This window comes from Nanorana parkeri, unplaced genomic scaffold, assembly GCF_000935625.1.
Source record: "Nanorana parkeri isolate BGI_ZX_2015 unplaced genomic scaffold, ASM93562v1 scaffold242, whole genome shotgun sequence".
NCBI classification, from domain to species: domain Eukaryota; kingdom Metazoa; phylum Chordata; class Amphibia; order Anura; family Dicroglossidae; genus Nanorana; species Nanorana parkeri.
Window position 1 is genome coordinate 1,067,364 of NW_017306510.1, and position 12,905 is coordinate 1,080,268.

The following is a 12,905-nucleotide window of genomic DNA, read 5'->3' on the forward strand; positions in this document are numbered from 1 at the left end:
TTTTGGGGGGGGGGGAGGGGTTGGTTGCTCTTTACTTTGGTGTTGTATACTGTTCTTTGTAACACAGTTTGCCTGCAAAAAAAAGTATATTCTTCCTCAGCATGTTGTATGGAATAGTTTCTCTATTCCATACAACATGCTGAGGAAGAATATACTTTTCTAGCTATTATGACAGATAATTAACATTTATCAGCTGGTAATTGCATGGACTACCTAAATAGATACACACTGAAAATATTGTTTAGGTAGGATCTCACACTCTATCACTGTTGTTACATTTGCAGGCCTCAAACTAAAAAAAAAAAATGGAATGCTTTGTGTCCATTTTTAAGAACAACTTGCATAATGTGATTAACGTTTTTAATTGTGTATGATTACTATATTGCATTTTTGAATGTTTTGTTTGTGGTGTGTTCAGCTAAGCCAATCATCTTTTCCTTTATTGTTATACCATTAGGGTGGGGTGGGCAAAAGTTTCTAATGAGCTGGATAGCAATAAATTATTTTGAAGTTGCTTTACAGTTGCCTAATGTTTTCCAAGCAGATTACCGAATGTTTAATGTTAAATCCACATTCCAAGCATGTAAAGCATTGGATAGATGAGGAGTCAGACACTGTAAACATTAATATTAGCAATTAATCTTTTATGGCACTCCCAGTCTTCCATATATAAAAGAGCAGAATTGACAGAGAAAATATTGTGAAGAACATCCACCAAGAAAAGTACTATTTATCTTTAGCTCTACTGTACCACTTAGATCTGTGTCATCATGAGTTACGGTGGTCACTCCTCTGCTGGATCCTCTCATGGAAACTGCCTTATTGGTAGCCATCTGTCCAAGATCTCAAGCCACTGTGGTGCTCGTCATGGAGGATTCTCAAGTAGCCATCATAGAGGATCCCACTCTTCTCACCACCATGGTTTAGCTCGTGCTACCCATCATGAAGGATCACACATCTCCCTTCATGGAGGTTCACATACTATTCATCATGGAGGCTCCCACAGATTCCATTGCGGAGGTTCTCATAGTTCTCATCATTCTTCCAATGCCACCCACCATGGAAGTTCCCATGAAGTCCATCATGGCAATCACTATAGAGCTCCCAGTGTACATGGAGGGTCCGGAGGTAAAGGAATCTCCATCTGCAAGCATGCTCATGGAAGCGCTCACAGCAGTGGCCGTGGAAGCAATTTTAGCCATCATGCTTTGTTCACTGTCAATAGGAAAGAAACCATGCAGCACCTGAATGATCGCTTGGCTTCCTACTTGGACAAAGTCCGCTCTCTGGAGCAAGAGAATGCCCAGCTTGAGAGAAATATCCAGGAGTGGTATGAGAGGAATCAGCCCAGCGCTTTACCCAACTTCAGCAGCTTCTTCAGGATTATTCAAGAGCTTCAAGGCCAGGTAAATACATTATGTCCTCTACATAAGTGATATAGAAATTATTTTGACTGCACAAATAATTTTTTCAACATGAACACCAGATCTACACACATGTTGTATTAATTATATAGAGCATTATAGATATCCACATATTTACAAGATAAAAACTGTTTAGCTTCTTTAAAATATCCAGTCAAATTTGCTGTCCTTGGAGAGCTGCATAGAGATAATCAAGAGTCTAGCTACTTCATATTTCCTTGTGTTATATATAAAGTTGTCAGCAGACACATGCAGTTTTAGAGGTATTTGCATGCTAGGTTATATCAAAGGAGGGATCAATACATTTTCTTGGGAAGTGTTAATGTATGCCTGTCAAAATTTCAGGTTGTGTTTTCACCAATCTTAGACTTTTCCCATTTTTTTTGCATTACAATAGGTCATATCCAGTCTGTTGCAATCCAACAGGTTGGATGTGATTTCATCATAATGTTTTCATCAGAAGTGCAGATCTGGGAACTCATAGCAGAGCTCAAAACATGTTTTAGCATTTGCAAATATCAGTATAATTATTTAAGTAGACTGACCCTTTAAATCAAGCCTACACTTTGATCATTCAGAACAAAGCAACAGGATTTATGTAATCCCCCTTCACAGCATGTCCTTACTTTCCTTCTCTTCCCTGCTTTGGCATTCCATGCTGGAGGTCAAAAATATACCCGTTACTTTCCGGTATGGAGGAGCCCTCCTTCATAGTCCTCTTATGGGAGTGCCTAATTACTGTCTGTGCTTGCCAAACTCCTCTTCCCTTCCCTACATAACCTTTTTTGTAGCTGCTGGGGAAGGAGCAAAGGGGAGTTCTTCAGAATGTCACTTGAGTGACAGCTCTAAGTCTGTTGAGCCTGCAGACATCATATCCAAGATGGTGGCAACAACAGTACATTATTTAATTTACATAAGTAATATAGGAGATAAGAAATTATTTTGACTGCAGAAATAATTATTGTAATATGAAAACCAAATCTACACAAATATTGTATTAATTATATACAGCATTATAGATACTCACATATTTACAATATGAAAAGAGTTTGGCTTAGCTTCTTTAAATATACAGTCAAATTTGCTATCTTTGGAGAGCTGCATAGGGATAATCAAGAGTCTAGCTACTTCACACTTCCTTGTGTTATATATAAAATTGTCAGCAGATGCATGCAGTTATAGAGGTACTTGCATACTAGGTTATATCAAAGGAGGATCAACAGGTTTTCTTGGGAAGTGTTGATGTAGCCTGCCAAGATTCCTGGTTGTGTTTTCACCAATCTTAGACTTTTCCATTTATTTATTTTTTGCATTCCAATAGGTAATATCCAATCTGTTGCAGTCCAACAGGTTGGATGTGACTTCATCATAATATCTATAATCAAACCCACTCTTTAATAAAACAGAGCAACAGGATGTATACAATCCCCCTTCACAGCATGTACTTACTTTCCTTCTCTTCCATGCTTTGGCATTGCATCCTGGGGATCAAAAATATACCTGTTACTTCCTGGTATGGAGGAGCCCACCTTCATAGTCCTCTCTTGGGAGTGTCTAATTACTGTCTGTGCTCGCCAAACTCCTCTGCCCTTCCCTACATAAACTTTTTTTGTAGCTGCTGGGGAAGGAGCAAAGGGGACTTCTTCAGAATGTCACTTGAGTGACAGCTCTGAGTCTGTTGGGACTGCAGTCATCATATCCAAGATGGTGGCACCCAGCAGCAGTCTCAGGGCATTTGGATGTCTACACAAGAAAAGCTTTTTCAGGTAAATAACAGACAAAGTATAAATGCATACATAATCTTATAGGAATATTGATGTTGAAAGCAATGGTTTTGTAACGGGCCTCTTTATACTGTATAATGCATGTAGAATAGAGACTGAAAATGATGTTACAATAACAATCCATAATAGATATGCAGTAAACCACCTCAACTGGTACAAAACAAAGTTCAGTTTAATACAATGTATGAATTTATCATTTGCAGTAAATATTTACCACATATGTTTTACAGATTTCCTCTACTTCTTTGGACAATGCAAGGATTACATTACAAATAGACAATGCTCGTCTGGCAGCAGATGACTTCAGAAACAAGTAGGCCGTTCTATATGTCATGCTCCTCATCTTTATTACTGTTTTGAAGCAATAGTATTCATTGCTTTGTCTTCCTTTTGTCACCAGGTATGAAATGGAACGCCAGCTGAGATGTAGTGTTGAGGCTGATGTGAATGGACTTCGTATACTCCTGGAAGAACTGAACCGGGACATATGTAATCTGCAGGCACAAGTAGGAAAGCTTCAGGAGGAACTGCAGCAAATGAGGAGGAACCATAAGGAGGTGAGAAGCTTACTATCCCTTTCAAGCTCAACCAGAAATGTATATTATAATAAAATAATAATTAAAAATGTGTTGATACAGAGCAGGTAGTAAGAAAGCAGAAATAATTTTTAATTTAGGCTTATGCTGCCTTTCTAGAGACATCTGTTGAAAATTATAAAATTACACCTTATAAATCTCCTAATCCATAGAAGAACATTGTTAGTGGATTACAACAGTCCTTGCACACTGCAGACAACTATTTGAAGATGCTGCTTTCAGTTGTAAACTTCTGTCCAGATTATCTTTTATTTGAGAACAAAAAAGGAGCATTGAGCCTCAGATATATGTTCACCACCTTTGGTGCAGTTAGAATTATTATTTAGGTTGTGCTCATCTGTCCCCATTCCAGACAGATTTTGTCTGTGCAATGTTGTCAGCTCAGACTAAAAGGGTTATTCACAAAAGGGTGATGAGTTTGGAGAAGGCAGGAGAAGTGAACAATCTAGGACAACATAGCTGATTTGAAAAGTGAGCTGAATTGGATAATTTTTCCAAATCAACTATGTTGGCCTAGATTGTTCACTTCTCCTGCCTTCACCAAACTCTTCATCCTTTTGTGAATAACCCTGTAAGTCTTAAAATGACATGTAAAATTAAATTTGCATATTAAAGGCCATATGAAGTTTTACTGATTCGGTTTACCTCTACTTTAGGAATCATTCTAAAAAAACAATGTGAGGGATAATAAGCATGACAGGGGAAGATCAGAGTAAAGTCCTGTGTTGAAGGGCTTTCGTTCATTTCAGAACTGGCTTCTTTCTCAGACAAGTCAACGGAAATGCAAGACCGGCTTGGAGCAAGTTGATGAAGATTAGTAGGAGGTCAAATGCAGGTTAAAAGGAGGTCAACTGCAGTTCAAATACACTTGCCATGGAACTTAAATGATCTTACAACTGTCTCAAACCAATCCAAAGTACACCTAAAAGCATGCTACATTTGTCATTCGACACAAGCCGATAGCCTGTCAACACAGACCCTAAAGAACGCATTAAGCAGATCGTCAAAAATGCATCCCCCGTTATACTACTGATTTCCAAAATTTTTATTGACAGGAAGTCAATGCTTTGCAAGCTCAGCTGGGTGCCAGGGTCAGTGTGGAAATGAATGCTGCTCCATCGGCTGATCTGAATAGAACCTTGTCTGAAATCAGAGAGCAGTATGAGAACCTAATGGAACAGAATCTGAGAGAGGTGGAAACTATTTTCCAACAAAGGGTAAGTCTTTTGTGTTCTAAACCGGATATAAAAATAGAATGTTCACTAGGCACTATTATGTTATGATTTTGTACTATTAAAAACAGTTAAAAAGAACATGATTGGCTTTAATAATAATTGTACATTTGTTTTTTTACATTGTAGACAAGTCAGGGTGCTGAAAAATGTGAGCTTTTCAATTCTTTTGTTTAATAGCCTTCCAGCACCATCCCAAAGCTACATAGCACTCATACTCCCTATATTAAAGGCTAGGTGTCTCTAACCAGCTTTCTATTCATATAGACTGAGGAACTGAATCGTGATGTTGCTTCTGGTTCTGAACAACTCCAATCTGTACAGACCGAAGTTATTGACTTGAATCGCACCGTCCAAACCCTGGAGATCGAACTGCAGAGCCAGCTGAGCATGGTAAGTATTATTACCAGCCAACTAATAAGGTTGGTATCAAGGTCAAGTTGCTTCACTTCCTTTGCAAAACTATCACTATGTACTTATATATTGTAATTACTTGTTATTTTGTGTTCAATGTTTCTCTTTTCTTTCACAGACATCTGCTCTGGAGAACACCTTGGCAGAGACAGAAGCCACATTTGGAGCCAAACTTGCCCAGTTACAATGTTTGATCAACAGTGTAGAGTCCCAGCTGGCCCAGATCCGCTCTGACCTGGAACGTCAGAACCAGGAATACAGGATCCTAATGGACCAAAAGACACACCTGGAGATGGAGATCGCCACCTATAAACGCCTATTGGACGGTCATGGTATCCAATATGTATTTCATACAAGACAAGCAACTAAACAAATATTCTGTCATATATGCAGGCCTCAGTTTATAGCAATACCTATTCACCTTATATCTTAAAAAGGAAAGAAATAATGCTTATATCTGAATGTACTGTATTTGATATAATATTTTATCAGCAATCAGATTAGGTTTAGAACACCAAAATACAGATATTAGCTTAGGACATTAATCTCTACTGTGTTATTTCATTTTTAGCACTTCAAGTCATACATTTCTAGGAGGCAGTGATGGTACGTATACTTATATTGACTTAAATGGCAGTGCATGAACTGTTAGTAAATGTGCAGAATGTAAAATATGAGACAAATTCAAACTATTGGATAAGCATTAGTGGTATTTAGACACCGCAGCATTATGGGCAGGGCTATGTCTATTGGCACCCTGTAGCAAATCCTTTATCTCCATCAAAATGGCATTCCACTTTTAGCAGTAATACTCTATATACTTTTTTTTTTGTTTCAAATATTTTATTAGGTTTTTTTTGTCAACAAAAAAGATTACAAGACAGCAAACAATAAATAATAAGCAACCAAAAAGATATGACAAGTATGATTACAGGTACATAGAGAATAGTGTGCACGATATACATGAAAATATCCAAAATCGTCATGTTTTATACATAGGGTGTTTAATCCATGCTGTGAGGTAGGATTTCAATTTTATATACTTTTATTTTTCAATGTAGTTATAAGAGGTTTTTCTGGGTTCCAACATAGTTGCATTGTATACTGTGATTTTTAGGGCAAACAGTGTTCAGAGAGGCAATATTATGACTGCTTCAATAGCAACCTGGCTGTTTCCCTCTCTACCATTTGCAAATGTCAGGCCTTGGTCCAGGAACGATTCTAGCTGTAGACTCTTTCAAAAAAAGGGTTGGGTGCTTTTATAAAACTACAAAACATTTTCAAATACCGTACATAGTCTTGCACATAGTAGAATATTTGTTCAAGACAGTGTTTTCTACTTTTTTATCCAGACTTTCTCCACTTTTTTTTTAAATAAATACATTTCAGGTTTCAGTATATCTAATCTTGGTCAATAAGCATAATCAGTACCTTGTAGATATGATAATAAAAATTATTACACAATATGTCATATCTAGAGTCAATGGAGAAGGGTCTTCGTACACTTTTAGTCAGTGTTGTGCCCCTTGCATTGGTGATCAGTGTAAAAATGTCCCTGATGTTGGTTTCCAGTCAAAATGTCACCCTTATACATTGGTGGTCAATGGGAAGGACCCTCTAAGTAGTTAGTTGGCAGTCAGTGGGAAAATGCCCAAAAAAGCATTTGACTAGACATACATTTTAAAGAGATTATTGGTGTCAGTGGTTACTTATATAAGAGAAGAGAGGCTTCAGTGATGCCTCTCCACTGGCTTTGCCAAGTAATGTTGGTGCTGGAATTATGCATACACCATCAGAAGAGGGAGATCAATTCTCCATTGCTTGTGGAACCTTTCTCAGGAGGAACCCGGGGTGAAAAATCCTCACTAAATCTGATTTTCTAGGGGTCACAAAGGAATTTGGACCACACATAATATGTTTTTTAATATATCCTCTTCCTTTCTGGCTGTTGCTGGGAGGGGGATACTGGTGCAGGCTCAGGGCCCCCGAGGATATGTTTAATTTTTTTATGTCTTTTTTTACCCCAGTGGACATGTGTAATTCTGACTAATTATATAACAATAACAATATTAATTGGAATGTAGTGGAAATATATGAGAAACATAGACAATTTGCAGTCCCTTATAATGTGACCTAGATTTCAAATACATTTAAATATCTTATCTTCTACTTTCAGGATCTCACCACTCAATGAAAGCTCACCATGGGACTAGCCACAGTAATCACCACCAGAGTGTATGCTAATGTGTTTTTGACTCTTCTGGAGAAACCATGTGTATGAGAGTATCACTCTATCTCTAGAAGTCTTTTTGGTGTCTCTATTTGTTTTCTTATGTGGCCACTGGGATCTGCTTTACCTAGGCAAAACTTGGCATGGGACATGAACAAGATCCACCCAGATCCATACCCAGTAGACACAACTGAAATTATGCAAGGTTTTGGATTAGAGACATGTTCATCTCTATAGGTTGGTGGTAAACTATCACTCAGTTTATCACTCAATTTCAACACGTTGACCTACGCGTTATAGGAGCTATGGAGTTCTGGCCGTTGAACACTTAAAAAGACCCATATTGATTGAAGATAGTCTACTGAACAATATTTTCGGGGACTGCATTGTGCTTGAGCGCAAAATACTACATTTTATTCCTGTCTTCTTGGAGCACTTTTAAAACCTTTAGGGCTCATTCAGACTATTGTGTTACAATAATGAGCAATATTTTACAAATGTTAACATTCCAGCATAGTTTCATAACTCCTTTGGGGTTCTATTCAAAACTTCATTCATTTTGGATGGCACCCCAATGTATGTACAGGAGGAAACTGCTTTAGAGCACACCACTGCACACCATTATTTGGTGAGCACTATGTGCACTGTGGTTTGCTGCAGGAAAATAGAGCACATGCGATTTTTCCAGCTTTGAGGGCCCATTCAAAAGAAATGAGCTGCAGTAACACAGTGTGTCACAATGCACAATAAAGCGTGAGTGCGAATGAGCCCTTATAGTACATAATCAGTAATTCTGAATTAATTGTGCAAAGTACAATGATTAGATAGTGAATAGTACATAAATGCATACATAAAAGCATGCTTAATCAAGTGGAACTCTTGTTTGTCACTTTATGCTTCAGGGTAATTTATTATCATAATCCAGAACAAGTTTCTTTCATCCATTCTAATCATTGTAATATCATTTTTGTTGGTATTGTCTACGTCTGCGTATAATAATGGAGTATTAGCATGCAATATGCATATTTTTTATGTGGTGGATACCCTGAGCCCTAGATTCTTGTTATGTAGATTGTTTTAGGATTATTCTGACTATACATATTAAGGTGTACTACTGAAGTAATCTGGTGAATTTTGATCATGAAACTCTTGTCTTTGTCGCCTACTCAATTTTCAATAAAACAAATCCTATATTGTACATGCAACAAGCTGTGTTTGTATTATTGATGATGCAGAGATATTTTTCTTTGCCAAGATAAAAACAAATCTACATAGAATGCAAATGTATAGGTTTGAAAGGGCTGTATTACCACAAGGCACCCGCAGGGCAGTGCCTAGGGCAGCAAGATTGAAGGCTGTACCAAGACTCAGAATCTACTATGATAGTTGGTTGCGTCATTTGTCCATCATGACATTTGTTCAAATCCACAATCGGCTAAAGAATGTTTGTAGTGGAATATCCATTTTTCCTTCTTGAAACTTCTTCACCCAATGCCGCACATTGGTGATGTCCACTACGTAGTCCCCATAAACATTCTTTAGCTGAAATTGGATTTCCTTAGGTGCCAATCCTCTTTCACCAGAAATTCAATTACCGCTCGTTGTTTTAGCCACAGATCCATGGTTCTAATCACTCAATCTGAAAAAGAAAAGCATGCATTAGTGGGGTAAGGGCAACTTTATCACATGGTACATGAACATTCACAGTCACTCTAGTAGATCTCAAATTACAGAAATTAAGGCATTGCTTTTTGATTGACCCTTGTATATATATATATATATACAGTATATAGCAAAGAGAAGTAGCAGAGGGGATTAGCAGAGAGTGAACAGCTTCATCTATTGTTGGTCCTTAATGTGGGAAGCACAGGGTGAACTGGTGAATTGTAGCCTTCTGCTCATCGGGTTTTCCCCTTTAGGGGGATGTCACTGTTCTCCTCCCCTAGTGGGTTAGCCAGTGTAGCTTAACATTGTGGGCAGAAGTTTTAAATGGCCGCACAGAAAAAGAAGACTATATTGCTGTTGAAATTTTCCTGTTTTTATGAATTAAAGGAAAAAACTCTGGGTTATGAATTTTATGAACCCTTGTAGTGGGACCACCCGCACACTGCAAGGGTTAAGTGCTCGTTTTTGCCTAGTGTCAAAAATAACAGTTATACTCAATCCTACAAGCCAGCCGGCTGTGACAATGCTCCTTCTAGCCTCTCCTCCTCCTGCTGCAGCGATGGTATGTCCCTTAGCTTCCTCACATCTTATATACTGTGTATAGAATGTGATGACTCAGGGATGTTAGATCGCTGCAGCAGAGGGGGAGGGAGGCAGAAGGGACTGTTTACCAATATGACCTTGGTGCCCAAACTGGCCTTGGCACTTTGGCCCTTGGAGCCCTTGGCAGACAGTAGCCTCTTTTGTTGTTTACTCAGGCCAGTGTAAGAATGGATCCCAGCAGGTAATGGTTTGGTTTATTTCTTTTACACATTCTTCCTTTTGTTCTGTGCTGCTCATCCCTATTCTATTTTTATGTTTTTTTGTTTTTTTTAACATAGATCTTTTATCATGGATCTTGTTAAGAGAACTATTAAATGTTTCACAAATACATATTAAGAGGGCTATAGGGAGCAAAAATGAAAAAAAGAAAGCATTGGCTTGTAAAGGGGCTATAGGAGAAGTGAATTTAGTAGCCTCATATAATGTGTCTTCAGGCTGGGACTGTCTCCTGAAGCTTGTCCCCATGCTCTAACTACACCTATAGCATGTTTGCGGTCTCTGACCATCTTCTGTTACATGTCTTCACCTATGACAACTTTCTGCAGCATTGCATTCACTAAATATCATGTGGAGCATGCTGGTGGTGTCAGGGGCGAAACTTGAGGACCACCACTGGTAAATGGTATGTCATGGTCATAATAATAAGCCCCCATTCACAGTTTTTGTTTAGTTTTTTGGTGATTTTGAAGCTTTTTTGTGTATCTTTGCATGCATAATGTGTGTTTTCACACTTCAGGGATTTTTGTTTTGGTCAATGGAAAGCATAATTATCGATGACATCGATAACTGCAGCAGATGAAGAGGAGCCATGAGGAGGTGGAGATTTTTTATTATTTTTTATGAGATTATATGATCTACAATACCAAAGGTCAATCTGGGTGACTGCAATGAATATCTTTAGTGCAAGTTGGTAAAGTGAAGAACATTTGTTGGAATGCACTCTTCAGGGTAGCTGACCACAGCTCACTGACCCAAAGTCAGGAGACAGATGATAAGACTTTCAAAGTTTTTTTCACAGTAGCCAACTTGTTTCTGACGAACAGTCTACTCCGTTCTCAGGGTTGTTCCAGCAGAGTGCTGCTAAGAAAGTTGCAAACTGTTGACAAAGTTCACAATGACCTGTGTTAGTATGACAAACTGTTTTAAAATATCTGAGAGATCATTGTTTCTCCATGTAAGGTTCAGTAAGCAGCTAGAACTTTACAATAAATTTAGAAATATACAATGGCCCTTACAGATAGTATGAGGTTATCTGAGATCTTGGCTTGTACCGCAATCGAGTGTCCTCATACCATACTATGGGTTCATAAATTGTTTTATTTAAAGATAGTCAACTCTCTGAAAGTGCAACTGGGTGCCAGCGTCAATGTGGAAATGCAGATCTAAATAGAAAGAGTAATTAAATTAAAAATATAAAAAGCTGAATAAAAAGTAAAAAATTATAAGAAAAAAACATTATAAATAAAGAAATAAAAAAGTAAAGGATGATAAGATAAATAATACATTTAAAAAGTAAAAAAATAAAAAAGGTGATAGAAAAAGTAAAAAAAATAGAGAAACATAAAAAAAAAAACTAACCCTGCCATCTGGTTGCTATTCTCAATTGGGGAGAGGGGGGGGCACATTGAGGAACCTGGCCTTGGGGCAGGAGGGAGAGAAAATCCGACCCTGCATGTATACAGATCCTGATGGACCAGAAGACCCATCTGGAGATTGCCACCTACAATTGGCTTTTGGGGGTTCATGATATCTAGTATGTATTTGATATGACATTAGCTACTCTTTGATTTAAAGATAACAAACCATTTAATCATGTTGGGACCAATTGCCTTGCTTCGTCCTACCATGCCATATATACCCTACACTTTTGACTTCAGATCAACTGGTGACCATCTCCAGAGGCCGTGGCCTACTTTGGTGTTGCTGATTCTCTATTCCCCTTTTATGAGCTCGAAGTCATAGCATACTGCTTATGTGCAGGTTTTCTCTCATTCTTGCAAGCCTGCAGGGAGATTGCTTCTCCATTAGGGCACATAAACAGTACACCTAGGCTGATAGTTAATCAAAGAGTAATGTAGAACTGCTGACTAGTGGAGGAAGTCGCCAGCTTATCTGAACTCAGTAGTGTGTGGATGGGGAGGATCAGGGGGAAAAGCTGCCTCCAACCACCTACACATTGTAGCTACACTATGCAGCAGTTAGTTTAAAATAAAACTTTTCAACTTTACATTGCTTAAAAAGTTTAACTTAATTCTTCCAAAGGTAAATGGGTGGCATAGTGGTTAGCACTTCTGCCTTGAGGCAAAAGGTCCCTGGTTTAAATCCCAGTAAGGACACTATCTGCAAGGAGTTTCTGCCTGTGCTTGTGTGGGTTTCCTCCCACACTCCAAAGACATGATGGAACGTTCATTGTCTTCTTTCTAAATCAGCCTTGTTTGTATGCATGTAAGATAGGGACCTTAGACTGTAAGCTCCTTGAGGGCAGGGATTCATGTGAATATGCAAATATGTGAAGCGCTGCATAACTTGTTGGCGCTATATCAATACCAATAATAAATAAATGGCAGACCACGGTCCGGATGGACCAGCTGCTTGGTCTGTATCCATACCAAGCAGCTGGCCAGTGTCCTCCTCCTGTGTTCCCTGCCGAGCACTGAAGGAGGACAGAACAGTATTTTCCCTCCTCTTAAGGGGTCCATAACCATTTCTGATTCCTGGCTCCCTGCTCTGACTCCGCCTCCCAGCAGTACCAAGACGTAATGTGAGGACAGTATAATAAAGGGGCACTCTGAGGGCCCATTCATACCAATGTTATGCATTAATTGCATTCTTCTGTGCAATTTATGCGCACCACATGCACTGCTTTTTTTTAAATTATTTAACAGCCTCGCACTGCAATGGACAGTATTGCTGTACATTGTGTTGTGCGTTTAGGAGGCCATGGCAATGCAATGCAC

General features: G+C 38.6%; 1 protein-coding gene across 1 annotated transcript; it reads left to right on the plus strand.

Moving 5' to 3' along the window:
- The first annotated feature begins 1,214 nt into the window (after positions 1 to 1,214).
- LOC108787101 (keratin, type I cytoskeletal 42-like) lies at positions 1,215 to 7,694 on the plus strand. The gene is made up of 7 exons (XM_018556557.1): positions 1,215 to 1,406; positions 3,439 to 3,521; positions 3,609 to 3,765; positions 4,860 to 5,021; positions 5,304 to 5,429; positions 5,569 to 5,782; positions 7,627 to 7,694. The coding sequence occupies exons 1-7, from the start codon at positions 1,236 to 1,238 to the stop codon at positions 7,692 to 7,694; spliced, it is 981 nt and encodes a 326-aa protein (XP_018412059.1). The 5' UTR covers positions 1,215 to 1,235.
- Positions 7,695 to 12,905: the final 5,211 nt, after the last annotated feature.